We start from the raw sequence: 12,334 nt of genomic DNA, 5'->3' as shown, positions 1-12,334 counted from the left end.
TTCCCAGAATTCCATAACATTGAACTATGGCAGTTAATGTAGTGTCAACCTGGATTATTTCTGCAGTGCAGATGCAGCCTTGGTTGATATTGTAACACCATTGCTGCAGTCATAATTCTGCTTCATACTACTTTACCGGGCATCAGCTGCACGGGGAGAAGAAGGTCCATTCTTCCAGTGACCTAAGCAAGGGAGATTTCCATTCCCATCAGGTTTTGGGAGGTCAGGCCCAGAGAGGTTACTTAGTTAAGTATAATTAACGAAGTAGCTGATACAGAATACTGGCCAATGTTAAAATCACTGCTAACCAAAAGGCTCTGGCCCTTTGTCCCAACAAGCCCTGTTCTCCCTTACATAAACCAGGGAGGTACCGCCAGCCGTTTTATCTGCAAGGTAAGTGCCATTTGAATTACACATATATTTCCATTTTAAAGAGGTATAAAAATATCACATGAAAACCAGTGCTTAGTCAGTGCAACTAAACCTGATTCAGTCTCTTCTGAATCCATGTGTTGCAGAACACCCACCATCTGTAGTTTCACATTAACCCCGTTCATGAAAATAATATGCAAATCATGCTAATTGCACTCAACTCAGACTTGCAAATCAGCTCCAATCCTCCGGGTTATGACAGATCCAATGTGGTTACCCTCCACTGTCCTAGAAAATCCCAGTGGAAAGGCAGGATGCCTGCTCATTCTACCAACTGGTTGCCACATTGAAGAGAGAAAAGGCATCAAACAAGATGGGAACAAACCAGAAGGGGAAAAAGCTTACAAAGCTCTTTTAATTGGACCCAGCAAGCTATCTCTTCCAAACCCTCTTCCTGAGCTCCAGGGGCTGTTCTTCTGTCAAAATTATAGCGACAGATTCCTGAATGATGGTGACTGACTGGGAACATTCTGTCTGTGTTTATTCACTGCTTCCGGGCATTATCATTGCTATGAGTCATGCCATCATGCCCAAGCCTAACCTAACACAGCAGTTGCTTTAACATTCACATGCCACCTCGGCTTGGATTAACCAGAATAATAGGGGATAGGTCATATATTTGGGGCCTTCAAAGGGGTACAGGCAGTAGAATTCATTTTACATGTATTTCCATAAATACACACAGAGAGACAGAATGAATGCACTGTGGTATTTATCTATTGTCACAAGATCAGCAGTGTTTCCCATCTGGAAGCTTTCTTTCTTCTGATCCTTTATTTTCTATCTATACTACCATCTTACACAAGTGCAATAAACAAAGCACCAAAGAGGCTTATGCAATACATCTGCAATCTGAAATGATACCTGGGATGTTCTCAGGGAATGATGGCAAGAAAGTGTAGTATGTGTGTGTGTTTTAATGTTTCCTTCTAAGGCCTAAATACCCTAAAGGCACCAGATTCGATCTGATCTTGGAAGCTAAGCAGGTTCAGACTTGGGTAGTACTTGGATGTGAGACCACCAAGGAACACCAGGTGCTGGCAGCTACATTTCAGAGGAAGAAACAAGCATTCACTTCAAGGTATTCCTAGCCTAAGAAAACCCCGTGAAAGTAATAAAAGTTGCCCTAAGTTGACAGGTGACTTGAAGGCACACACGTACGCATATTTTTTTCCTCTTCTAGACTTGCTAGCTGTAACAGAGGAACTTTCTTCTCAGAGCACAGTTCCTTCCCAAAATTCCCCACAGGGTTTTCTATATTGTGGAGAACTAGCAAGTCAGAAAATGATTGTGAACAACTGAGTTAAATGACATGATGTTGACCAGGACTTGGCTGTCAGCACAAACCAGGACAAATCATGTTCAGTCATCACATCTGTTTAACTATGATTAAGCCCTGCTGAGACCTGCAGGGTTGTGCTTCTCAGCTACAATTGAATCCTCTGAGAAAATGGCAGGGCTGGGAATGACATTTGAAATGTGCCAGTGTTGCAATCTACAATTTATTTCCCTTCCCCCCTATTTTTTTTGATCCCTCAGTGAGACTGCAAAATTTAGAAACACTGCATCAAAAAGAGAGCTGTCGCATACAGCCTCGCTATAAGATATATCTGTACCTTCTTCCTTTTTTGTGCATGGCTGCTAAGCTGGAACCTCCATTCAGTTCTCCATTCCGGAGATAAATTGTTTGAACTGTGGCTAATTGGCAAGCAAAAGATCTGATGTATCTTGTTTACATATATTTCATATGCATACTGCATAAGGTCTGGAAATGCTTTTAGTGTCATAAACTGAAATGACTTATCAAGTTCACTTTCATCTAGCAGAACAAACAGGGTGGGGTGTTCTTCAGCTACACCATAACAAAGACCCCCATCACTGAAATGCTCTTTCTAATTTTGTAATTTATTCTCAAGGGCTAATTTGCAAAATGAAATTGTTTGGATGATTGGTTTGCAGTAAACAGGATGAATCAAATTGGCTTCTACAAGTAGAGAAAGCTTTTATTTCCATTTATAATAATAATCAAGCAATAGTAGCTCATATTAATAAGGCAAGTCTGTTTTTGTTTTGTTTTTTAAATCAAGTAATATAACTTGCAATGAAAGGGACACGGGATACAACCAAGCAGACCCTACAAGCCATTTTAAAAAAAATTATGGGTAAGGATTATATTATAAGCATAACCTATCTATAAGAAATATGGTCCACTAAAATCTAATTGTCTCTTGCTATCCCTTTACCGTAAAATGTTCCACCTACAAAAGAAAGAAGACCTGCTATTTGCATGACTATAGATACCAGGGAACAGGCAGGAAAGAAGAATGATGCTTAAGGGATGGAGGAGAGGGGAGAGATGTCAAAAGGCTGCATACAGATATACATATATACAGTAAATCAGAACTAGTGATACTTCCCTTCCTTCTCTCTGAACTCAAGAGACTGGCTCAAGGTTAGCCAGTGAGTGTGGGATTGAACCAGGCTTTTCCAGTTCAAATCCGGCATTCTATTCAACACACTACATTGCCTCTCTAACCTTAATGGAAATAATTAGGTGCATTCCCCAAGTGGATGAATGTATCCAGCAGTTTCAGTCCCTCAGTCACTCTCTTCTCCTCCCTCCTCCCCCTCTTTTTGCAGATTTTTATCTAAAAGGATGATTTCACCTCAGATAATTAGACTGCAGCTCCAGCAGACCATTTTTACCACGAATATGCAATAACAGGGCAATGCTAAAGATTGTGGGGGAGTGCCACATAAATGGTTCACTGAGCTCTCCCAGGCAATGCAACATTTTTTGCTGACGTGATTTATAATTTTCTTTAAAAAAACAAAATAAATAAATAAAACTATCCTCCCCAACTCAGCATCCAACTTATGTCCTGAATTAAATAGTTTATTAAAGGTTTGGTAACAGACTGTCCCAAATGTTTTGACTCGTTTAATTTGCAGCACTACATTTTAAAGATTGTGGAATCCATGTCTCTTCTTGGAAGTCTGGGTGGATGGATTTTAGGTAAAATTTCTTGAGCATAAAGTGTCTTATGAAGTCCAGCTTCCCGCAGAGCTAGCTCCACTCGAACACGGGGGTCAGAAATGATCTGTTGGGGGACAGGGAGGAGAAAAAGAGGTATTAATGTATGAAAGCACAGACAGAGTTCACAAACTAAAGGACGTATTTTGGAATAAATTGCCTTGACTGTTTTTTTATTTATTAAAAAGAAACATGTTTTATGTTTAATCTATTCAGTGAGTAAGGATAGACCCAAGACCCGTTCGCATATATGTTGTGATTCCACTTTAATGGCTATGGCAAAATCTAATGGAATATTGGGAGTGGCAATTGAAGGAACGACTTTGGGAATCCTTAGCCAGGGAACTCCTCTGGTGCCTCTGACCAAACTACAAACACCAGGATTCCATGAGATGAAACCATGACTATTATAATGGAATAATAGTTCTATAACTGTGTAGTGTGAACAAGCCCACTGTGTCTTGGAAGTCTCCCCTTCAAAGGGTTGCTATAAGCCAAAGCTTCCCTAAAGCTTCTCTGTGTCTCCGACTGATGCAGTGACTAGGGATGGCATCTCTCCTCTAAATGCCTGCTTGGAGTCGGTAATGGGCTGGATGAGGGAAAACAAACTCAGCCTGAATCCAGAGAAAATGGAAGTACAGTGGAACCTCGCCATATGTGGGGGATCCGTTCCACACCAAATGATGAATTACCTGCTCAGCACTGAATGTATGCAACTCAAAGAGAGGCTTCTGCAGAAAAAATTCTTCTGCTGCCCCAATGCCCATCCGAGCTTTAGATGCTATTGTGTCAGCCATCATTCGAGCAGGATCAAACTCTGCAACAACAGCAACCTAAGAGAGATACAAAAATAGTAGATATTTGTTGTGTGATTTAGCTTTATGATCAATCCTTCATCTGAAGAGACCCTTACTTTAAAAGTATGTTTTGTTTTAAATTACACACTGTTTAATTGTATTTTAAGGGGTGGGTGGGTTGAGGCTTCAGACTGTATATTTTAACCTTGTAAGCTGCCCCGATTGCATTTGGTAGAGAGGCGGGATATAAATAAATTTTATTATTATATTATTATTATTATTATTAATGGTCATATCAGCTGGCATCTAACAAAGGAAAAGGAGGTTCCTTCCATGCTCTCTCTCTGGCTTTGCTTCGCAAACAAAGATTCAGGAAGGACTCATCCCGCGCTTTGTACAAGCGCGTTGGTGACTAAAAAGGCCAATTCGGGATAAGCAGGTCCGGTTGCAGAAAGCACAGCAGAAAGTCTCCTTGGGTGATGTTTCCAGGTTGCGGTTCTTTCTGCATTATCGTTTCTCTTCGAGGCTCGTTCAGCGTGAGCTTTCGAAGAAGGTTGCAGCGTCATGGATAGTGCGTCTCCATGCCTCCCGATGCGAGGCCAGGGAGGATCATTGTTGGTGATCTATCTGGCCAAGCCTGAGATGTTGTTTTAGGGAGTCCTTGTATCTCTTCTTTGGGGCGCCCCTCTTACGCTGACCCGTGGCGAGTTCACCGTAGAATACTATTTTGGGGAGGCGATAGTCCTTCATCCTAGAAACGTGTCCTGCTCAGCGCAGCTGTGTCCTCAATAGCATGGCCTCAATGCTGGTGATCCCTGCTTGCTCGAGGACAGCAACAGTTGTCACATAGTCAGTCCAGTGTATATTTAGAATTGTGCGTAAACAGCACTGATGAAAGCGTTGAAGGAGTCGTAGGTGTTGGCGATAGGTGACTCATGTTTCAGACCCATAGAGGAGAATAGACAGTACAATGGCTCTATACACACTGATTTTTGTGCTTTGCCTCAAGTGTTTGTTACTCCAGACAATTTTGTGAAGCCTTCCAAATGTGCTATGTGCCTTTGCCAGTCTGTGATCGATCTCTTTATCAATCTTGGCGTCTGAGCAGATGATGCTTCCCAAGTAGGTGAACTGCTGGACAGACTTAAGCACAGATGTGCCTACGGTGATGTGGGAATGGTAGTGTTCTTCCTGTGGTGCAGGCTGGTAGAGAACTTCCATTTTCTTCAGACTGACTTCCAGTCCAAAGAGTTCTGCAGCTGTAGCAAAACAAGATGTGAGGCGCTGCAGAGCTGCTTCTGTATGGGCAACGAGGTCTGTGGCAGATCCTGGAACGACTAGGATGCCCCCCCAAATTCCTCCAAATGATCATCCTGCTACATGAAGGCCAGCAAGGTCAAGTCAGATATGGCGATGCTCTCTCAGAGCCCTTTCTAATAACTAATGGTGTAAAACAAGGTTGTGTTCTTGCTCCAACTCTATTTACAATCTTCTTCAGCATGGTGCTCCAAAGGGCTACGGCAGATCTCAAAGAAGAAGACGGCATTTACATATGCTACCGTACTGATGGTAGCCTTTTTAACTTAAGCCGCCTGAGGGCCCGCACTAAGACTCTAAACTATCTAGTCCGTGAGCTTCCATGCTACTGGCATTCTAAACAAAGCACAGGATATGGGTATGTCAGAATCTCCCAGTCTTGCCTTCAGACAGTTGTTGAAATTCTATTCAGGTCACCCATGTGCAGGAAATAATTTTCTGGAAAACACTTCTAAAATTTTCAGAATGTTAGGCAAATGGCAATTAAGAACTCTGTCTTTATGTAGGATGCAATCTGATAAGTAAGTTTCAGCCTTCCCAAGTCTGGTACTTTTAAGATGTACTGGATTACATCACACATCAGCACTGGTCCTGTTGTCCAACACACCTAGAAAGTGCTAAGTTTGGAAAGGGTTTTGTAGATGGAGCCATAAAACAGACAAGCTGGTCAAAAATCTAAGTACACTATTTAGTTTAGTTAACCATTTTCCTATTCACATCCCTGTTTTATTTTAGAACTAGCATTACTCAAAAACTAACAAATGTTTTTATTCTTCCTATCTGCATAAGATTCACCTGGACATCAGTGGTATCACTGTTCAAATATTCTACAACATATGCTTACAATAAATTATTTGTTATGAAAACCTTGTGGGTTTTTTTTTCCCATCCTATGTTCCAAAAATTCCTTCCATAATTTTATATCTGGAAGAACCTACACTTGGAGCTGCTAAAAAGAAGAGTTGTGGATGTGAGACGATCCCTATTACAGTTTTGGAAAAGGAGATAATAATCTTTTAAAAATTATTTGTATTTTGGAGCTCAGACCACACATTTACTTTCTATGATTCTTCAGTATGTTACTTTTAATTTAGCCATACCAGCTTGACTTTGGGAAATGGGGTCCTGGCCATGATTGCAAGGATTTTGTGACTGAAAAAGTCTTCTCCTCATGACAGCCATTTTAAAAGAGTATCTGTGACACTCTATGCTGGAACCAAAATGGTAGGTGACCCCTGATATAAACTGACTCTAGATATCTCTGCATCTGCTCAACCACCAGCTCTCCCCCTTGGGACTTCCGGGTTCAAAATGGCGTAGTATTGCACTATCCCTTAGCAGCTCCACTGAGGGATCTATACTAGACATGGTGATTGCTGGTCTGGAGAAACACCTACCCCCTGGAATTGCCTACCTAGTATGGAAGGCTTGAAGGCTCATTGCCATGTGTCTGATTCCCATTTCTAGCATCTAGGTGACAAATTCCACTGTTGCCAAGATGTGGGCGGAATGGAGGAGACCGAGAAAGGATTATCACACCCTGCTATGCTATAGCCACAGAAGGAATGTAACACTGTCTATTCAACTTTCCTAATTTGCCTAAAATGTGTCATAAAGAATTAAAGAAACCTACTAATGGGAACATTTTACTTACATCTTTTGTGATCTAAAAAAGTGAGTAAATCAACTCTACATAAAAATTGCTTTAAAAGTAGAAGACAATATCTTTTAAGCATGATTAAAGTTAGACTGTAAACAGAACATGGCTGAGTGGTTAAGACGTGAATTCTGATGATCGTAAAACCATAAGGTTGACAGTTCGAGGCCCAAGTGACTACCATCCCTAGTCTCAGCTTCTGCCAATCTAGCAGTTTGAAAGAATGCAGATGCAAGTAGATAAATACTTTGGTGGGAAGGTAACAGCGTTATGTGTGTTATGCACAGCCATGCTGGCTACATGATCACTGGAGTAATCTTTGGACAACTCTTCGGCTTAATAGCACAGAAAAGCGTCGCCCCTTGCATTAGGTTACAACTCAACATTCAAACCTTTACTTTTGTAAACAGAACTACTAAAACACTGTGAATTAAGGCACAATTAAAGCCCCAAGTTAAAACTCATGGAAAAGTCTAAAATATGGAAAGGATTAACTCAATTAGAGTTGTGAGAAAGAATTTATTACCATATATACTCGACCTCATGTACAAGTCGAGGGCATGTTTTGGGGGCAAAATTATGATTTGGGTATAACCCTTGGATAAGTCGAGGGTAAAACTTAGGAAGATGTAACAAAGGATCTAAATGATGAAGCAAAGGAAAACAATGCCAAAGAACCTACAAAATTATGTCAGGCATAACTCTTTTGGCTCACACTAAAGGCTGGATGGAAAGGAGAGTAGAGGGAGATTGCACTCTTGCCTTTCACCAGGGAATGGTTCTCTTTTAATAAGAGTTAAAGTATAGTATTTACATTGATTTACATTGACATTGAGAGCAGGAACGGGATCGAAGGAGGTGTTGGAACCCTGCCCTGGACCCATTCATCGATGGGGTCAAGAGCCTCAGAGTCAGTGTGGAGGACCTCAACAAGGAGGATTTGCCCATCCAGATGTGAAGGATTTGATGTTGTCAGAAGGGGAGGCCGCCTCAGGAACTGTGAGAGCCTGACTTAGATGAACATGAGAGAAATCAGACTCTGAATAGTCAGCAGACTCAGAAGAGATTAAAGGAGATCTGAAGGTTGGCCTTGAATGCAACAGAGAGGACTGAGGCAGTGGGAGCACAGTTGAGACCAGAGGCTTCTGGGGTGGTGGAAGGTGCGGTTGGTCAGCGCGGGTTACCGTAAAGGCAGGACGGGACCGAGGGGGCTCAGCCACAGCAGAGGCCGTCTGGGAAGGGAGCTGAGGTTCTTCGGTACCGAGGCTCTGTACAAATCATCCGGCTCGAACTTCTGAAAGGTCGAGGGGGAGATAGTAGGTGCCTGTCTGGTCATCAAAAATGAGGTCTTTATCAGCAGGTTTTGGGAGACCATAAGAGATGTCTTCATCAAGGTCTTCATCAAATTGGATGACTTCCAACATCTGAGAGATGCGAGCCACAGTGATGCACTGGACAGTTGTCAGGAGTGGAGATTGTTCTGGGACAGGAGAGGCATCACAGGTTGTGCAGGAAGCTGTCAGCACGGTACCGAGCCCAAGTCCCTGTTGACAAAGGCACTAGAAAGTTTGTTGGGTAGGGGACTGACGGTCGGCATCCAAAGACACGGAAGGCCAAGACTTTTTCTCCTTATGATGGAAAGAGTCCTTGCCCTTATCCTTAGAAGATCTGTGCTTCTTCTTTTTGGATTTGGAGCTGTCTGAAGATTTTTTTCACTTAGGGGAGGACATTTGTTCGGACCCGTCATCCTCAGTTGACTTGTGCTTCTCCACGATGGGAGATTGCGAAACCTCAACGGAAGGTATGCTCTTGGCAGAAGAAGCCTTGGCAGTGAACTTAGAAGTTGAAGGTATGCCCTCGGCAGTAGGAGCCTTGGCAATGACCTTAGACAGAATGGGAGGCCTCAAGATTTGTGCATACAGCAAGGAGCAGAGGTGCATGTCCCTGTTCTTCCTGGCCTGTGGGGTGAAGGCCTTGCAGTGAGGGCATACTGAGACTCCCAAGCAAAGGAAGCACATGGAGTGACCGTCCTGGCTGGGAATCTTTCCTCTGCACTTGGTGCAGCTTTTAAAGGAGTGCGAGGACATCATCAAGCCAAAGGATGAGACAAAAGAGTAGTCAAACAAGCCAAGGGGATACTGTTAATTAGTGTCCAAACCCACTCCAAATCACTATCCAAAAGAGAAGCCAAAACGTGGTCAAAAGCGAAAGCGAAGAGAAGGATGGAGCGAATTCCCAGCGAGCTTCCTATGCTGCTCACATGGCAGACAAAAAGAACTAAAAAGGGCAGGAAGACACTGAACCTATATAGAGGGAGGGCGGAGCTACTGCCAAAAAGTCTTCCCTAGCGATTCCAGTACGATCTGAAATTGCTGCGCAAGCACAGAATAACCCATTTGTATGCTTCACAGAGAACACAAAGAAGAATAACAAATTTAGGATTTGGAAAGCAGTAGAATGAAATAACATGTAGAAGTGTACACCCCCCTCTCTAACACACCCACACACTTAGAGGTAGTTGAATAGTTTGAACATTATAACCATCAGCTAGTAAGTTGGAATTAACATGTATTCCCCCCTTTTTTGCTATATTGTTATTTTATGTAGTTATTTGTGTAGTTTGTATGTGCAGTTTCCCACATATGTTGTTTTATATTATTAAAAGTTGTGTGTGTGTGTATATATATATTTAAATTATATATTTAAATTAGTGTGTGTGTGTGTGTGTATATATATATAATCTCCGACTTGGGATGTACTATGTTTCAAGTTGTCTAGACAGGATTTTTTTATGCTGCACAATGTGTTGTCATCCAGTATATGCAAACATATACTAATGTTGTTCAGGGAGAAAGAAATCTAGCAACAGCTCTGACTATAAATCAATCTGCAGTACAGCACAGTGGCTGACATATCTAATCAAGTGACTAATGCAAGATAAAATACTGATGACTGAGCCAGAGAGCAGCTTGTAGGTGCCTTTTTCTTTTAGCCACTTTTGAATTTGTTTTAACACATAGATAAGAAAATGGCTTTATTTGCTCCAGTTAATAAATCACTAGGTCAAAACTGTGGATATCATCATCCTGACATCTTGCAAGGGAAGGGGCCACAAACAGTAAAGTCACAGTTCAGTTATGACCAACATCACATCAACTGACAAAATGAGTCATAACTGCAGATTTAAAATAACAAAATTGTACTGAGGCAGTATTCTTTAAAAGCAGGTTTGGGTAAGAAGGGCATTGTTTCATATCATGTATGACAAATGTATGGCAAATCTCACTTCATTTTGCAAATGAAATTTTTGCCAGGATTATTCCTATTTTTTTTTTTAATAAAAAAATCAGAGTTTTGTATTCTAACTCAGAAGGAAGAAAACTTTTGAAATGTCTCTTTCTTGCATCTGTGAGCAAAATTAACAAAGATATACATACTCAAATGTTCTGGCAGCCAGTGGAGATTAATAACCGCTCCATTATGTCCACTGGAATGTATGAAACATCACCCAGTCCAAGGTGTTAGCTACCTCTGTGAGCATCATGTAAAGGTTCTCATGGTAGAGTTTTCTCCAAGATAACAAGAATCCCAGGCATTTACTGAGGTGGGTTATAGACCGCTGAAAAGCGTCAGTCTGGCTCCGCCGCCGCTTGCAGTGTCCGGAAGCTGCAGCCTTTAAACGGTGCGGCTCCCGGATGCTGCAGAGAAGGAGCATGGAAATCATGCTCCTTCTCAGGCCCCGGAAGAGGCGCCGTGAGTGCCAAAGGGCGCACTCGCGGCGTCACTTCCGGTGTGCCACATGTGGACGCAGAGCGTCCGTTACATCAAAATGGCAGTGCCCGTATGAACAGGGCGCCGTCATTTTGTATGGACTGAGTCCGTGATAGGGCAAGGGGCGTCTAGAAGAGACGCCCTTTTTCCAAACTGGGACGTCCTTGGGAAGTCCCTAATGGTGGTTTGTAACCCGCCTTAGTTTCTCCCTATGGGCTCAGGTGGGCCAGGCCAGGCCTGATGAAGAATATTTCTGAAACCTAATAACAGCTAAATCATGGTTTAAAATTAAACAGCAATTACAAGTTAAAGCCAAATAACCTTTATTACACAACATATTGCAACTCTGGGACAAAATGGTTACTGAAATATAAGAACTAAATTCAGATCTCAAAATAGTAACACCCAGAAGACTCATTTTAAAAGGGGTGAGGCAACTGTCAAAAGAACTATGGGCTTTAATAAAACTATCAAAAACAACTTGTGACAAACAAAGAAAGAATGTGGTCATTTTAGGCAGGAAGAGCAAAGTATACACTGTACACTCTTATCGACTTGTGCAAATGCAACAAATCTTAGATTTTTCTCCTAGCTTTCGAACTGTAAGGAAAAGGTGGCTCATTTATTGTAACACAAACCAAAAAACCAACCTCACAAAGAACACAAATTGTCAAGCAGCAAATGAGCCTGGCCTGTTCAGATCCCATTAATGCAAGCTATTTCAAGACCTCCAAGCTACAGAGACCTTCCCAGGCACCACTACAGTCTACACCTCCTATATAAACAACATTTATAACAGCTTTATTGTTGATTTCTGTTTACACATATGCAAAGCTGAGTATGTGGCACATATTCAAAGAAACAGGTGTGCTAAGCATAACATTGATCTAAACTCCGTTTTCCCACAAATAAGCACTCAACACAGCAACTACAGCATCCTTCCCCACTTCTTCTTCCTTTGTTTACATAGCTAAAGATGAAGTGATATGGCACCATCAATCTATTTCCAACTGGCCTCCTACCAATCATTGATATGACTACATCATTGATGTGACTACATCCAACGCAGACCCCCTTGGAGGTAAATTTCATTTAAAAGGTTAGAGCTTACTTTTGCGTAAACATTCATAGAATTGGGCTCTTAAATATTTAACTGTGATGGCACTCAGAACAAAGGAGTGCTTTCTTTAGTCTTCTGCCAATTACTTATTTAAAATCAAAGCATACACACACACACTATATATATGTGTGTGTGTGTGTGTGTGTGTGTGTGTGTGTGTGTGTGTGTGTGTGTGTGTGTATTTAATGCATCTATACCATGCAAGG

At 41.8% G+C, this 12,334-nt stretch overlaps 1 protein-coding gene and 1 long non-coding RNA gene across 7 annotated transcripts in view; one reads left to right on the top strand and one right to left on the bottom strand.

Moving 5' to 3' along the window:
• Positions 1-2,332: 2,332 nt before the first annotated feature.
• CCDC148 (coiled-coil domain containing 148) overlaps positions 2,333-12,334 on the bottom strand; it is a 133,667-nt gene continuing 123,665 nt past the window's right edge. For 3 of the 6 annotated variants that reach the window (XM_042445892.1, XM_042445893.1, XM_042445895.1), the window contains 2 exons: positions 4,159-4,299; positions 2,335-3,533 (listed from right to left, as the gene is read on the bottom strand). In XM_042445892.1, the coding sequence (XP_042301826.1) occupies positions 3,387-3,533; positions 4,159-4,299 (288 nt within the window). In that variant the 3' untranslated portion in view covers positions 2,335-3,386. Of the gene's footprint in view, positions 3,534-4,158; positions 4,300-12,334 lie in introns of all 6 variants that reach the window. The other 3 variants (XM_042445891.1, XM_042445890.1, XR_006101456.1) reach the window with 3 other exon arrangements.
• LOC121919361 overlaps positions 11,506-12,334 on the top strand; it is a 2,436-nt gene continuing 1,607 nt past the window's right edge. The window contains exon 1 of the long non-coding RNA XR_006101457.1: positions 11,506-12,107. This is a non-coding gene — a long non-coding RNA (uncharacterized LOC121919361). The remainder of the gene's footprint in view (positions 12,108-12,334) is intronic.

Source organism: Sceloporus undulatus, chromosome 1 (genome assembly GCF_019175285.1).
Source record: "Sceloporus undulatus isolate JIND9_A2432 ecotype Alabama chromosome 1, SceUnd_v1.1, whole genome shotgun sequence".
Classification (NCBI taxonomy): domain Eukaryota; kingdom Metazoa; phylum Chordata; class Lepidosauria; order Squamata; family Phrynosomatidae; genus Sceloporus; species Sceloporus undulatus.
This window is presented reverse-complemented; position numbering and strand designations above follow the sequence as displayed.